The sequence below is a fragment of the Periplaneta americana genome, chromosome 14, assembly GCF_040183065.1.
Source record: "Periplaneta americana isolate PAMFEO1 chromosome 14, P.americana_PAMFEO1_priV1, whole genome shotgun sequence".
Lineage (NCBI taxonomy): Eukaryota > Metazoa > Arthropoda > Insecta > Blattodea > Blattidae > Periplaneta > Periplaneta americana.
Window position 1 is genome coordinate 116,650,488 of NC_091130.1, and position 14,377 is coordinate 116,664,864.

General features: G+C 34.5%; 1 protein-coding gene across 2 annotated transcripts in view; it reads left to right on the plus strand.

Annotated features, from left to right (window-relative positions):
• LOC138712964 (cilia- and flagella-associated protein 251-like) overlaps positions 1–13,815 on the plus strand; it is a 121,939-nt gene extending 108,124 nt beyond the window's left edge. For both annotated transcript variants that reach the window (XM_069844648.1, XM_069844647.1), the window contains exon 3: positions 12,742–13,815. In XM_069844648.1, coding sequence (XP_069700749.1) covers positions 12,742–13,361 — 620 coding nt within the window. In that variant the 3' untranslated portion in view covers positions 13,362–13,815. The remainder of the gene's footprint in view (positions 1–12,741) is intronic.
• The last annotated feature ends 562 nt before the right edge of the window (positions 13,816–14,377 follow it).

Consider the following 14,377-nt stretch of genomic DNA (forward strand, 5'->3'; position numbering starts at 1 on the left):
GACCTGAATTGAAAAACATCCCAAGTCCATTGAAGTATCGGTAATTGTTCAGGAGAGCAAGAAAACTACATAGGCTTATAAACGTGTTTCTTAAGTTATTTTATCCGACAGCATTATAAAACGATTAATAAAGAAATAACATCAGATTTGTAATATTATGGGTAGTTTGATAATAATTATCATGGTCTATGAAGAAAGAGGTTGCTATGACAACAATTGAGGGGTTTGCCGCAAGAAAGGCGGATAGACCTCTACGCCCTTCTTCGGGAAAACGGTTTAAAATGTAGTGAATAATTCGCTAATTATAGTAGCGAAATTTTGTTTTGATTGTACTGTACATACCTGCAGGACAGGGCTGCGTTCGTGCGTGCGCGATTTAGTCAGTCTACAAGTAGAGCTGGTGCTGCGCGTTACCGCATACTGTACTGTGTGTTTTCTCTTGGTAGAAACTAAGCAAATATATATAGTTCAATTTAGTCTGTCCAATTGTTTCCTTTGACTACTTTTATGTTCATTATTGTCCTTGCTTTAAGAGTAAACAAACTTATGAAACTCGTAGATTCAGACGGAAATATTTTATATTCTATAAAGAGATTTGTTATAATATTCAGATTTTTGGGTTTATTGTTATCAGGATTATACAAAGAATAAATGTTATTTATTTATGTTCACACAAAATGGAGATTTTCTTTTTCTGTTATATTCAGAGATTTTGCTTTGCGTACTTAATGTCTATTCAGTATATCTGAAATAATGTAAATTACTTTAGAAGTAGATAATAAATGTCATAAAATGTATATTTGTTTCAATTCCGTGTGAAATTTAAATCTGAAATATACATTAAATCCCCTAAGCAAATCATTATATGGATAAAGGGCGTATAGACCGAAGTTTTATATGGTACAAATATAAGGAAATTTAATAATATAAATTGCCTAAATGCTACAAAACATTTACACTCGCTAAGATTTTTAATTTAATGTGTAATTTTGTTCACTATCTGTATAACATTTTATTCAGGTGCGTTTTAAAATCTTAGATTGCCTGTATCTCAATTCACCATATTGACGTATACGACCTTTTTCCGGCAAACCCCTCAATTATGTATATGGCACAAGTTATGGCGTCATAATAGAAGTCATGACGTTTTAGTTGTCATGGTAATATTTTACTTAATGTGGCATATCGTGAGCTTAGAGTGTAAACCTGCTAACAGCCAAAAAGAAAATTTTACAAATGAAGCAAAAGACTAAGTTTAAATTAACTCTGAAAATTTAAGACCAAATTCAAAGTACACGTGCAAATAGTTTTCCTATACGATTCGTAGTCTCGTTCCCTTTCGAATGGTAATAAAATGTCATTTTAGGCAAAAAAAAAAAATGATTTAGCAGGTTTACACTCTAAGCCGACGTCATATCACTTCTACTGTAATACGTTTCTGGGAAATTTGCACCAGTGTCATGTGTTATAGCCTATTTTGTATTACTTATACACATATACAGTGAGTAACTAAAATATTCGGACATCCGTCAACTAACAATTCAATGACATATATTTACATACAAATATATAAAAATAAGCTTTAATTATTTTTTTTTTCCTAAAAGTATCCCATTTCATATAAACATTTTCAACACAACAATTCCAATTAACTTAATTTTCTTCTAATTACTAAAACATAAAGGAAAAGATTTGATTTCTAATACTAACAAACATATTCGGACACTTCTTGAAAACAAAGAATACTATTCCAGCTCGTTATTATTAGTACATTGTAGGACCACCCTTCTGTTTAATAACCTCTTTCAGTCGACGTGGCACGCTATGTACTAATTTTTTTGTTATGTCTATAGGAATTTTCACTCATTCTTCTTGAAGTCTTGCTTTTAGCTCTTCTTTAGAAGAAATAGGCCTTGATCCAACCCTCCCGTCAAAAAATTCTTCCCATAAATGTTCAGTAGGGTTCAAATCCGGCGATTGTGGAGGAGGATGAAGCACTTTAGGGCATTTGTAGAGCAGAAATTCTTCTACAATATAGGAGTTATGCCTGGGATCGTTGTTCTGGTAAAACATAAATTCCTTTTCAATTCCAAGCTTTTCTGCACTTTTCACTAAATTGTGTTGCAGGAGGTGTAGATAGTCTTCCTTCTTCATGATATCCTCGATGAACACCAATTCACCAACTCCAAAAGCTGACATGCACCCCCATATCGTCACATTTTCTCCACCTTGATTAACAGTAGCTCGCAAATTCTTGGTTTTCATTTCCTCCTTAGGCTTTCTCCAGACCATTTGTCTACCATCGCTGCCAAAAACATTGAATTTGCTCTCATCAGAAAAAAGAGCCTTTTCCCACCTATCTTCACCTTTATTTTCATATTCCTTAGGGAACTGAAGTCGTTTACGTCTGTTCCTTTCACAAACATAAGGCTTTTTTCGTGCTGTTCTTCCGTTGTAGCCCCGTTTATGTATTGCCCTCTTAATTGTTTGGGCATGCACTTTTTTACTCGTAGCCGATTCAATTTCAGAAGCTAACTTCGGGGCACTTATATGAGGATTCTTTTTAATCTGTCTGATAATAAGAGATTCTTCTCTGTCTGTGAGGACTTTTCGGCGACCTGTTTGCTTTCTCAGCTCTATTCTGTCCTAGTTTTAATATCTGAGAATTATGTCAGACACTGTACTTCTCTTCATCTGAATCAAATCTGCAATGTTTCGAATGGATTTCCCTTTTTCGTGATGGAATATCACTAACTGCCTCTGATTAAATGTTGTTTGCTTACCTTTACGCCCCATTTTGTGTTCCGTCTTGCTGAAACGACAGCACAAGTAACACTAAGTACTCTCGCACATTATTGAAACTCGGTACTTCCACCTACTTTGTAGTGTAAGAGATCAACAGAGGTGTACAGAATAGGACTAACACGACTGTCCGAATATTTTTGTTACGGAGTAAATTGTATATATATTTTTATTTTTATATAAATATGTTAACATACCGTTTCATTATCAAGCTCTTTTATGTCCATATTATGCAAATTGGTTTATTTGACGTAACCGCAAGCGTAATTTATGCGTTTTTGCAAACATGTTTAGTAACATACACGTAAACATTTGGAATATTAAGTGTCCGAATAATTCTGTTATTCACTGTATGTATATTGCACTTAAAAGCAGACAGCGAATTTTTGGTCGTGATACTGAACGTTACGTGTACGCAATTGCAGGGACTTCACAGTACTCATTGCTACGCTCCCTCCATAAGCCAAGGGACGTGATGTCTTGTTGCTTTGTAGGGACCGAAAATCTGCTGTCTGCTGATGAGCTGTACGTATTCAAGAAACGTTCTAGCTTTGACTTAAAAGTGCAAGTGGAGTGGTTGGCACAGATTATAACATTACATTTAATGACATTTTGAAGCACTCTCAGTAATCCAGCACTCTCACTGATCCGACAACCCTTTATGCAAGGAATGGTCGGATTAGCAAAAGTCTATCGTATTCTAAATATAAAGAGAATATATTTTGATGTTGCAAAAATATATTTCTAGATTTTCACGTAAATACACTTTTCACCATCCCCGATATCAAAAATGGAGTTCTGTGCATGTCAAATTAGACGTTCGTGAATATATATATTTTTTGCATTAACTTACGTAAAATAACTGGAAAATGAAACGGTCCAATTCATATAAAAGGAAAAGCGATTTCCTCAGGGAAATAAATTATTATCTACAGAATCAATTATACTTCTTAACGTGAAACATTTATGCGCTTGTTATTCTAGAAATCTGGTTATATTTTCTGTTAATACGATGACGTCATTAATTACAATAGGCCTCAGATGACTAAAATTATATGTTTAAAATAAAGTAGTTTAGAATCCAACCAACCGTGAAAAACATAAAAGGGAAACAAATGATGTGGCATCATACTGAATTAATTTTTAATCTGTTAGGGTGGTATTCATAGACATTTCGCAGCACGCGCTACGAGCGTGCTAAACTAGCCCCGGCTATCCACTGGTTACTAGTACAGAATTCAAATCATATCATATCGCTATCACTGGTTTATTAATACGAAAAACGCTGATCATCCACCGGAAGCCCGTGCTAAAAATGTCTATGAATATGGCCCTAAAAGTTTAACGAAATATTTAAGGACGACGCAAACCACGTCGAAACTAGTCAATCTGGTAATTTACGACCGAAACATAAAATATTAACAAAGCGAAGTATTTATTACTTGTTCAATAACGTTCATCAATAAAATATTTAACTTAATTTTAATTTAATAAAAAATTATTATTCGTACATAAATTGGGGTGATTAACAAATTCGGGGAGTATAGAGGCAGAAAAAGTAGTTACTTTAACATAGTCTATTATTCTAGAGTACCTAAATTTCGTATTATTTTCCAAATTAATCCAATTCTCTGTATTGACATTATTATTCATTATAATTTCAAACAACTTATTAGCGTCATATTGATATGTGAATCGTTTCGACTATCAATATGAAGACTGGATTGTAAATGCCAAAATCGTAGAAAATAGAGTTTTCTTGTGCAACTAGTAATGTAGTGTCATACGTTTTGGACATCTATGGAAGAAGCTAGAACCTAAATAAAATTACAATGGGACTTATAATTTTTCTTGGTGAATTGAGCCAGAGACATATTCTTTTTTTAACTAATCTTCAATTATATTGGCACTCAGTGGCGGCTCGTGATAAAATATTATGTGTTCACAGTTTTGTGTTCCAAAATCGAAGATAATTTGAAATCGCACGTTTTTAGCCTAATATGAAATGTCGAAAAAACCGTATATAAATTCAAAACAACATATTATTATTATTATTATTATTATTATTATTATTATTATTATTATTATGAAACCTAGTCTTTTTTATTTCCAATTTTTCCTGGTAAGCCAGCTTACCCAGTTCTTTACTCTTCAAAATTACTTGAACAGAGTTCATTGCTTGTTAAAAATTAATACATAACACAATTTACAAAAGCATGTGTTCAGTAATATATTTTGATTCACAACACACTGATACACTATAGCCTATATCAGTACTGTAATCCCATTCGCATACATTGATTACTATAAATACATGCCAGTAAATATTATTCTTAAATAATATACACCACCATACAGATATTTAAATTCATACCACCATCACATTCAGCCAGCACGTCTTTGAAAGCCAAACTATGCTATATGCCGACACTGAAGTATAGTAATTCACAAACTAAACTCTCGTAGCAGCTCTGTACACACATTCACATAAAGTAAACGTTCCGAGAGTGAGATGCTGACATCTGCAGGATAAAATACAGACTAATTAAATTTCTTCCTCGAGATATAGCACGTAAACGATAGGCATCGATGCACCTGACATCTGTAGGATAGATTCACTTTGTGCTCTTGACGAGTCATAAGCGGCCAGCGAAAGACAATTTTCTCCCGCGCATGCGTGAAATTTCTATAACCTTCTTGAAAAGAGCACGGCTTGTACGTGAACGGATGTTGCCAAGTTTACATAAGAAGTTTATGCAAGATGCGGGAAGTTTAAAATACTCGATTCTGATATTATACATCCCCACTATGCCAATACGGTATTAAATAATAAAACTAGTAGTCGTGCATTAATGGAAACAAGGTGTTCACGTGCTCTTGTGCTCTTATTGACGCACCGCCACTGTAAAAATGACACTTACAGCCTTTTCATGTCCAGTCTTCTAAAATTGTTTATGCTCGACCATGCCTAAATGTAGTAATTATACATCATTAAAGTGCAGGTGTTTTCAGCCAATGACAACTCAGCTTACAGGTGTTCAGCCAATGACAAGTCAGCTTTGTACCGTTATAAAACCGCAAGTATCGATTATTCTCGGATATGCAATCGAAAGAGAATTAGCGAAAAGTCACGGAGGCTGGAAATCCAATACTGTCGCAGAAGGTTATGTCCTGTTACTATAATAATTAGCGTTAATTGTAAATAATATTCGAATAAATTCAATTTGTCATCTCGTTTTTCAATGTCGAATTCAATAATCAAGGTTATATCAAGTTTAACGGGATTACATCAAGGTCAATGACATTATTGTTCCTCGAAAAAAAAAATCAATACTTTCGCGTCTGCGCACATCTCACAATTCACGACCTAGAACACGGTCACTTCCGATCTTGTCAGATACAAATAAAATGTATACATCTGAATAATTTCAAGTTAGAAATATGGTCGAGCATAAAAAGTCATATGAATCTCGACTATAATGGTAATTAAGAAGCTCGTATGAAAATTATGACACTCGCTTGCGCTCGTTTCATAAACATCCATACTCGCTTCTTAATTACTATCATTATAGGCTCATTGCATAATGTACTATTTCGTTCCATAATGTCTGACAGGAGCAGTAAACATTGCATTGTAAAGTGAATGGTGGACATTTCCAGCATTTTCTGTGAACTTGCAATGTAATTAACCACGTCATTAAACAACACACTCAGAAAAGCAGCTGTTGTCTTCTTCTAACTGTTCCAATCATTATCTCCATAATGAAGCGGGCACGACCATAAGTTTATAAGGAAAAATATGTTTTATTTTTAGTATTGAATACTCTGCACTACTTTACAGTACACAATTACGACTCAACCTGTATATACCGACAATAGAAATTTTAGTTTCCGTCAAACAGGTAACTAATGTCATTGCGGATGACGCCCAGATTGGTTTGTAGCCTACATGTTGTTTGTGATAGAGCAAAATAATTGAACTCATTCTAATATTGACGTCTGTCGTTTTAAATGGACTGTCTTGTTATTAAGTTCTGTTACAAATTAGGCTATATCTATAGAAAAGATCTGTTCATTTATTGCCTCAGCAATGCATTGCCTTGTCCGCCTCCTAATTCTATTATTGATCGCAACAAGCGCTAATCATCGTCACCGCTACAATGGCGACTTACATAAATAGTAACTATTATTCGGTTGTGATTTGCATTATAATGACAATAACGCTCTGCATCCCAAGAACAACGCATTCGTGAAGTGTGTCTGAATTAAGTGGCATAGTTTCTACATTTGAGGTATAACAAATTGTGGTTAGCATCATTCTTGTTGAACTAAATAAAGAAAGAAATGTGTTAGTTTATCACAGTCTAGTTTCACGAAGCTCAATACGTAGTAAATATGCATCCATAGATAGTTGCTAACCACTAGGATCGCTAATATCGCCTCATTACAGACAATGCGAAATAGTACCGGTACAATCCATTGTTCCTAGCACCCTCACAACTCAAGCTTCGTGGGTTTTATATGAATCACATTTCTGTTTACTTTGAGAAAATAGGCGTTCAGAGCTAAAGTGGATCAAGTCCATGAGACGTAGTTTTGAGATAACAGGACTTAAAGTTAACTTGCTCTAGTGGATTATCTAATTTCACCGGCAATAATTTTATTGCTCCGTTCTGAAATTCTAGATTTATAAAATATAAACAATTGTGATGTTAATCGATGCACCGCTTTGGTGACTTGATCCACTATGGTTCATAACATCGTGAACAAATAATCTGAGCCAAAAATGACTGGTGTCACCTACCGGCGAATGCTTGGAATTAAGACTTGATCCATTACTGCTCGGAAAAGATCCAACTTCAGATAACTAGAAAATGAATTAAACTCAATTTATGAAAATTTGTGACTTGATCCACTTTAGCTCTGAACGACTCAAATGTTAATTTCAAGAAACTATGCCACTTAATTTAGACACACCTCACGAATGCGTTGTTTTTGTCGCTAGAGGCTGTTGAAAAAGTCGCTAAATCCCTATTTAAGCAATAGAAAAATTACAAAAAAAAATTGCCGCTGAGAAATAGTTAAAAATAGCTAGATTTAGCGACAAAAGCACTAAATTGTCAACACTGGTGAGCAACGACCATAACAAGGAGGAGCAAAGAGAGTTATTAATTATTATCGTTGGCAAACAGTATATTCTGTCGATGCTGCTGCCACCTACAAGCAAATTAGATGAAAAAGGCGTCGTAGATAATTTCGAAATATCAGGCATACAAGTTACTGCCAGCGCCAGCGTTTCTGGCGTATGTCCTTAAGTAAAAAATCAGTCAGTGAGCACTTGTCAGTGTAGCTGAGAATGGTACCACCTAAATACATATCACGTCAGCAATCTGCCAATCACAGTGTTTGTTGTCAGCCTTATTGTCCACTGACTACGGTAAAGGCAAGATACTCGCACCAGCGAATAGGGATTACAAAGAATGGACACTGAGCGAATTTTCCTGTTTTGTTTCTCTGTGCGCCGGCGTTTAGTTTCATTTTCAAGCGCTCGAGGTTAGTGTAATCGAGCACATGCTAAGATAATCTATACTAATAATAAATCTGTAGCCGAAATTTTTCTGGTAATTTTCGATTTTCCAAAAATAATTGGTCCTAACATATATAATTAACCACCCAGAAACCGAAAATCGCTTTTTTGAAATTTTTGTTTGTATGTCTGTCTGTATGTTTATTACCTTTTCACGCGATAATGGCTGAACCGATTTCGATGAAAATTGGAATATAAATTAAGTTCGTTGTAACTTAGATTATAGGCTATATGGCATTCAAAATACATTAATTAAAAGGGGGGTTATAAGGGGGCCTGAATTAAATAAATCGAAATATCTCGCTTATTATTGATTTTTATGAAAAATATTACATAACAAACATTTCTTTAAAAATCATTTGCGATAAGTTTTATTCTTTGAAAAATTTTGATAGGACTGATATTTAATGAGATAAATGAGTTTTAAATAACTGCCATCTAAGGCCGTGTAATGAATTAAAAAATAAATGACTTCGTCTATAAGGGGCCTTGGACAGCAACAATCGAAAGCTATGAAAGATAGCCTACTGATAATGTTTCTGCGTTTCTATGAAGTAATATCGGAAGCTAAATTAACCGATTTGTATAATTAATTATTAATTCACCATTGGAAAGTGTAGTTTCTCTAGATCGACATAATGCTATAATGTTATCACAGTAACTTCTGAGTGAATCGAGGACAGGTAAGATTAAATTAGATTCTTATGCACAGAAAACTTGATAGGCTATTCTGTATATTCGTTTCCTGTATTTCCTAAACTAATTTTTATGACCAAATGAGTGGTCTCTGGATCAAAATGATCGCATTTTAATTTTTTAATTAAATTTAAATTAAGTAACATAATAAACGATTTATTCTTCTATCAAACACGAATGTTCCTTGGATCAAATGTCCTATTTTAATTATATAATTACTTTATATTTATTTCTAACGGGTGCAGCGGAGCGCACGGGTACGGCTAGTAATTGAATATAAGAGTTGAGACACAGGATCCAAACATCGTCCACTTTATTGCATAATCTAGTAACGCTTTGCTTCCAATAAATTCAAGTTACCAGCTTTTCCTAATTTCTCAGTGACAAACTAGTTGTAATAATACTTTTTTTTATATTTCATATATAATAAATTATATTATAAAATTATATAATACATTATAAAATTATGTATCAAATTATTTTAATATTTCTATACAATATAATATAGGTATATGGTTTTACTTCTCATAGGAGTTTTGTTTTTCCATTTTCAGCGCTATCAAATCATTACATATTTTAATTGTTGTTGAGGTCTACGTCTCACAGTTCAAGCTTCCAATACCTACGTAAATTTTTACGGCGGAAGCCTTTGCAATAAGACAGGTCTTAATATATATCAAACAAGATAATTTGAATAATGTATTGATTTGCTCATATTCTCAAAGTGTATTACGTGCCGTGTTAAGTCAAAATCAGAACATACAAGAAAGTTGGTACATTTCCAATATTCGAAGTCATCTTTATGAGTTATTTCATGAGAAAGTATATTTAACATGGATTCCGGGTCATAGTAAAATTTGGGGGAACGAGGTAGTAAATTTATTAGCCAAAGATGCTATTGTTCAAGGGACGCTTTGCAATATTTTACTTCCCACCTCTGACTTTTTACCCCTAATTAACAAGAAAATTAGGAATTATAGGCAAGAACTATGGTCATCGTACATTAAAAATCATGCTAAATCGTATGGTCAAATACAAGAAACGCTACAAAGTCATTCCTGGTTACAAACATTCAAACTGCCGAGAAAATTAACTACTACAATAGTTCGCTTAAGATTTAATACAGCCCAGACTCCGTTGTATCTACACAAAATTAAAAAACAGGACAGCGCGTTGTGTTCTTGTGGTCAGATCGGCACAGTTAATCACATGCTATTTGAATGCGCCCTTCATGATAATAGTATTATTAAATTATATCAGAACTTGAAAAGATTAGAATTTCCACTACCAATTTCTATTACAACGATTTTTAGCTAATATACACCTGCCGATTATATATGCTTTATTTCGTCACATCTCTAGATGTAAAATGAAAATATAGTATTCCAGTACACCATTGTAGTCATCTACTCACACTAAAGACATACATTCAGAAAACGGAGGGACGTTGGTAGATGCGTATAGCATCAAGGACGTCCACAAAAATAAACCAACCAACCAACCAACCAACTGTCATTATAAAGGAACTCTAGAGTCTAGACACTAGAGCAAATGACGGATTTATTATTTCATGGTCCAATTTATTTCATTTGAGTACATAATGTACCTAGATGTATTAATTATAATTGTGTTATATTCCGTTGTATCGACTGCTAGCTGGTGTGATGCCAATGCCAACTCCAGGGAGAAAGCAGAATCTCACGCTCAAACTGGTTTGAAAGTCATTGAAATCAGTCCTGTTACATCAAACGTACCGACGCGAAGTGTATAATTATCTATAGCTGGGGTAACAAAATTCCACAGCAGAAGCTATCACGACTTTCTAAATAATATAAATCAAGGTGATTCAAAACCAAAGATTACTAAAATGTTATTTTTTGTCCACTGGCTGTGCCTCAGCGCGATTATCTAGTTTTGGAAACAGGATTAAGGTTCTAACAGCGATCGAGACGGTGACACCAGCAAATAGGGATTATAAAGAATGGACACTTCGCGTCGGTACCTTTGATGTAGCCGGACTGATTTCAATGACCTTCAAGCCAGCTAAAGCGTGAGATTCTGCTTTCTCCCTAGAGTTGGCGCTGACATCACACCAGCTAGCAGTCGACACAGCGGAAATATAACACATATAATTAATACATCTAGGTACATTATGTACTCAAATAAAATAAATTGGATCCATAAAATAATAAATCCGTCATTAACTGTAAAGTCTAGACTCTAGAGTTCCTTTATAATGAGAGTTGAGACGTTGACCCCCAACAACAATTAAAATAAGTAATGATTTGATAGCGCTGAAAATGGAAAAACAAAACTCTTATGAGAAGTAAAACCATATTACTTACTTACAAATGGCTTTTAAGGAACCCGAAGGTTCATTGCCGCCCTCACATAAGCCCGCCATCGGTCCCTATCCTGTGCAAGATTAAGCCAGTCTCTATCATCATACCCCACCTCCCTCAAATCCATTTTAATATTATCCTCCCATCTACGTCTCGGCCTCCCTAAAGGTCTTTTTCCCTCCGGTCTCCCAACTAACACTCTATATGCATTTCTGGATTCACCCATACGTGCTACATGCCCTGCCCATCTCAAACGTCTGGATTTCAAGTTCCTAATTATGTCAGGTGAAGAATACAATGCGTGCAGTTCTGTGTTGTGTAACTTTCTCCATTCTCCTGTAACTTCATCCCGCTTAGCCCCAAATATTTTCCTAAGCACCTTATTCTCAAACACCCTTAACCTATGTTCCTCTCTCAGAGTGAGAGTCCAAGTTTCACAGCCATATAGAAGAACCGGTAATATAACTGTTTTATAAATTCTAACTTTCAGATTTTTGGACAGCAGACTGGATGATAAGAGCTTCTCAACCGAATAATAACACGCATTTCCCATATTTATTCTGCGTTTAATTTCCTCCCGAGTGTCATTTATATTTGTTACTGTTGCTCCAAGATATTTGAATTTTTCCACCTCTTCGAAGGATAAATCTCCAATATTTATATTTCCATTTCGTACAATATTCCCGTCACGAGACATAATCATATACTTTGTCTTTTCGGGATTTACTTCCAAACCGATCGCTTTACTTGCTTCAAGTAAAATTTCCGTGTTTTCCCTAACCGTTTGTGTATTTTCTCCTAACATATTCACGTCATCTGCATAGACAAGAAGCGAAGTAAAACCATATACCTATATTAATTATATACAAATATTAAACGAATTCGGTACTTAATTTTATAATGTATTATATTATTTTATAATATAATTTACTATCTCTGAAATATAAAATATTATTATTACAACTAGTTTGTCACTGAGAAATAAGGAAAAGCTGTTAACTTGAATTTATTTGAAGCAAAGCGTTACTGGATTATGCAATAAGATAGGCGATGTTTGGATCCTGTGTCTCAACTCTATTCTCAATTATTATCTTAGCGTATGCTCGATTACACTAACCTCTAGCGCTTGAAAGTGGAACTAAACGCTGGCGCACAGAGAAACAAAACACAGGAAAATTCGCTCAGTGTCCATTCTATGTAATTCCTATTCGCTGGTGACACATTACAACCCCGTTCGCGATTAGTAACTGTAGTCTGTCACTAGTTTTATGCAATAAATGTCCATTAATTCATATAACAATAAATGTGTTTCAGATGCTGGAGACAGCGCCAAGGAATTAGCTGGAGAGAAAATGGATGAAGCGAAAGCTGCAGTGGGATCAGCCGTAGACAGTGTAAAGGGAAAAATTGATGACCTACTGCCATCGTCAGAAGAAGGAGGAGGTGATACACAAGAGGGAAACGATGAAACAGAGACGCCTGTAGCAGCCGGGGAAGGAGATAATGCAGAAGAACCAGATTCAGCGGCAGAATGTGAGGGAGAAGAAGGGGCTTCTACTCCTGAAACAGCACCAGCGGAAGATGCTGAAGAAACTCCAGCAGAAGACGCTGAAGAAGCTCCAGCTGAAGACGAAGTGAAAGAGGATGAAGAGGAAAAGGAGGGTGAAGAAAAGGAAGATGAAGAAGAAAAAGAGGAAGAAAATGAAGAGAAAGAGGAAGAAGGAAACGAAGAAAAAGAGGAAGAAAATGAAGAAAAAGAAGCAGGAGAAGAAAATGAAGAAAAAGAGGAAGAAAATGAAGAAAAAGAAGAAAACGAAGAGAATGAAACAGAAGAAGAAAAGAAAGAAGATGATGAAGAGAAAGGAGAGAAGACAGAGACTGAAGATGAAGCTGAAAAGAAAGAGCCTGAAAGTGAAGAAAGTAAAGCCGAATAAAATGTACAAAATGTGTCGAGTGCTTAAATGAATGTGATAAACAAATTAAACCGTTCATTGTCTAGATGCCTGTTTTATGGAGACAATAAACACGTTGTCTAAGACAGTGGCCTAAGTGCTTATAACTTTAAAAAACAGTTCTTTCACTGTGATTCACTTATAAATATTAAAAAAGTATATTAATCAGATTTTATATATTCTTTTGAAATCTTACCATTGCTCTATTTTAAATTATTTAGTCATTTTCATGTGGGAATTTAGATTTAATTTTTATTGCTTGAAGAATTTTGGATGCAAGTTGTGCCATTTCAAATAAAATAAACAGTAACGTCTGGTTTGATCCAGAAGTGCAAGTAATTTTAGTCGACGAAGCCATTATTAATTCTGGAAACAGTAATAATCCATAATTTTATGTACTAGTAAGCGCATTTCTATAATAAATTATGATTGTTGATTGGTTGATTAATAACATCTAATACACAAGTATAACAGTAAGGTTTAAACAGAAGTAATTTGTCAATGTTACAACTACCCAATTTTAATAAATGACATATTACAGTAAGGCAGTCATGTCAATTGATGCCCATAGGAGCAAGCGCGCGCTTTAGAGCTCAGGAGAGCCTAAGTGCTTTACAGCGGCAAGGAAAGAGACAGACGAAAGAGGTAGTATATGCCGCTTGGTCGAGCTTCATTCAGGGATGGCCAGCACTGATTCAATGGAAAAAGGGAAGAGAACTTATTAAAATTGTATCCATGTTAATTTTTAGATTTGTCTGAGAAGTATGAGTGCATTATAAGAATATAAGTTTTAATTTTAATGTTCATTCTTCACAAGTTTGATTTTTTTGTTCAAAAGAAATATTTTCTCAAATTTTTTTTATAGAAAAGTGAAATTTTCAGACATAGGCCTATTTATTTAGTAGCCTTACAAAAGGTTTTCGTAAATCTATTATACCGTAAATATGTATTAGGCCTACTGAAGATAGTGTATTGAAAATTTTGAAAATATTCGCATG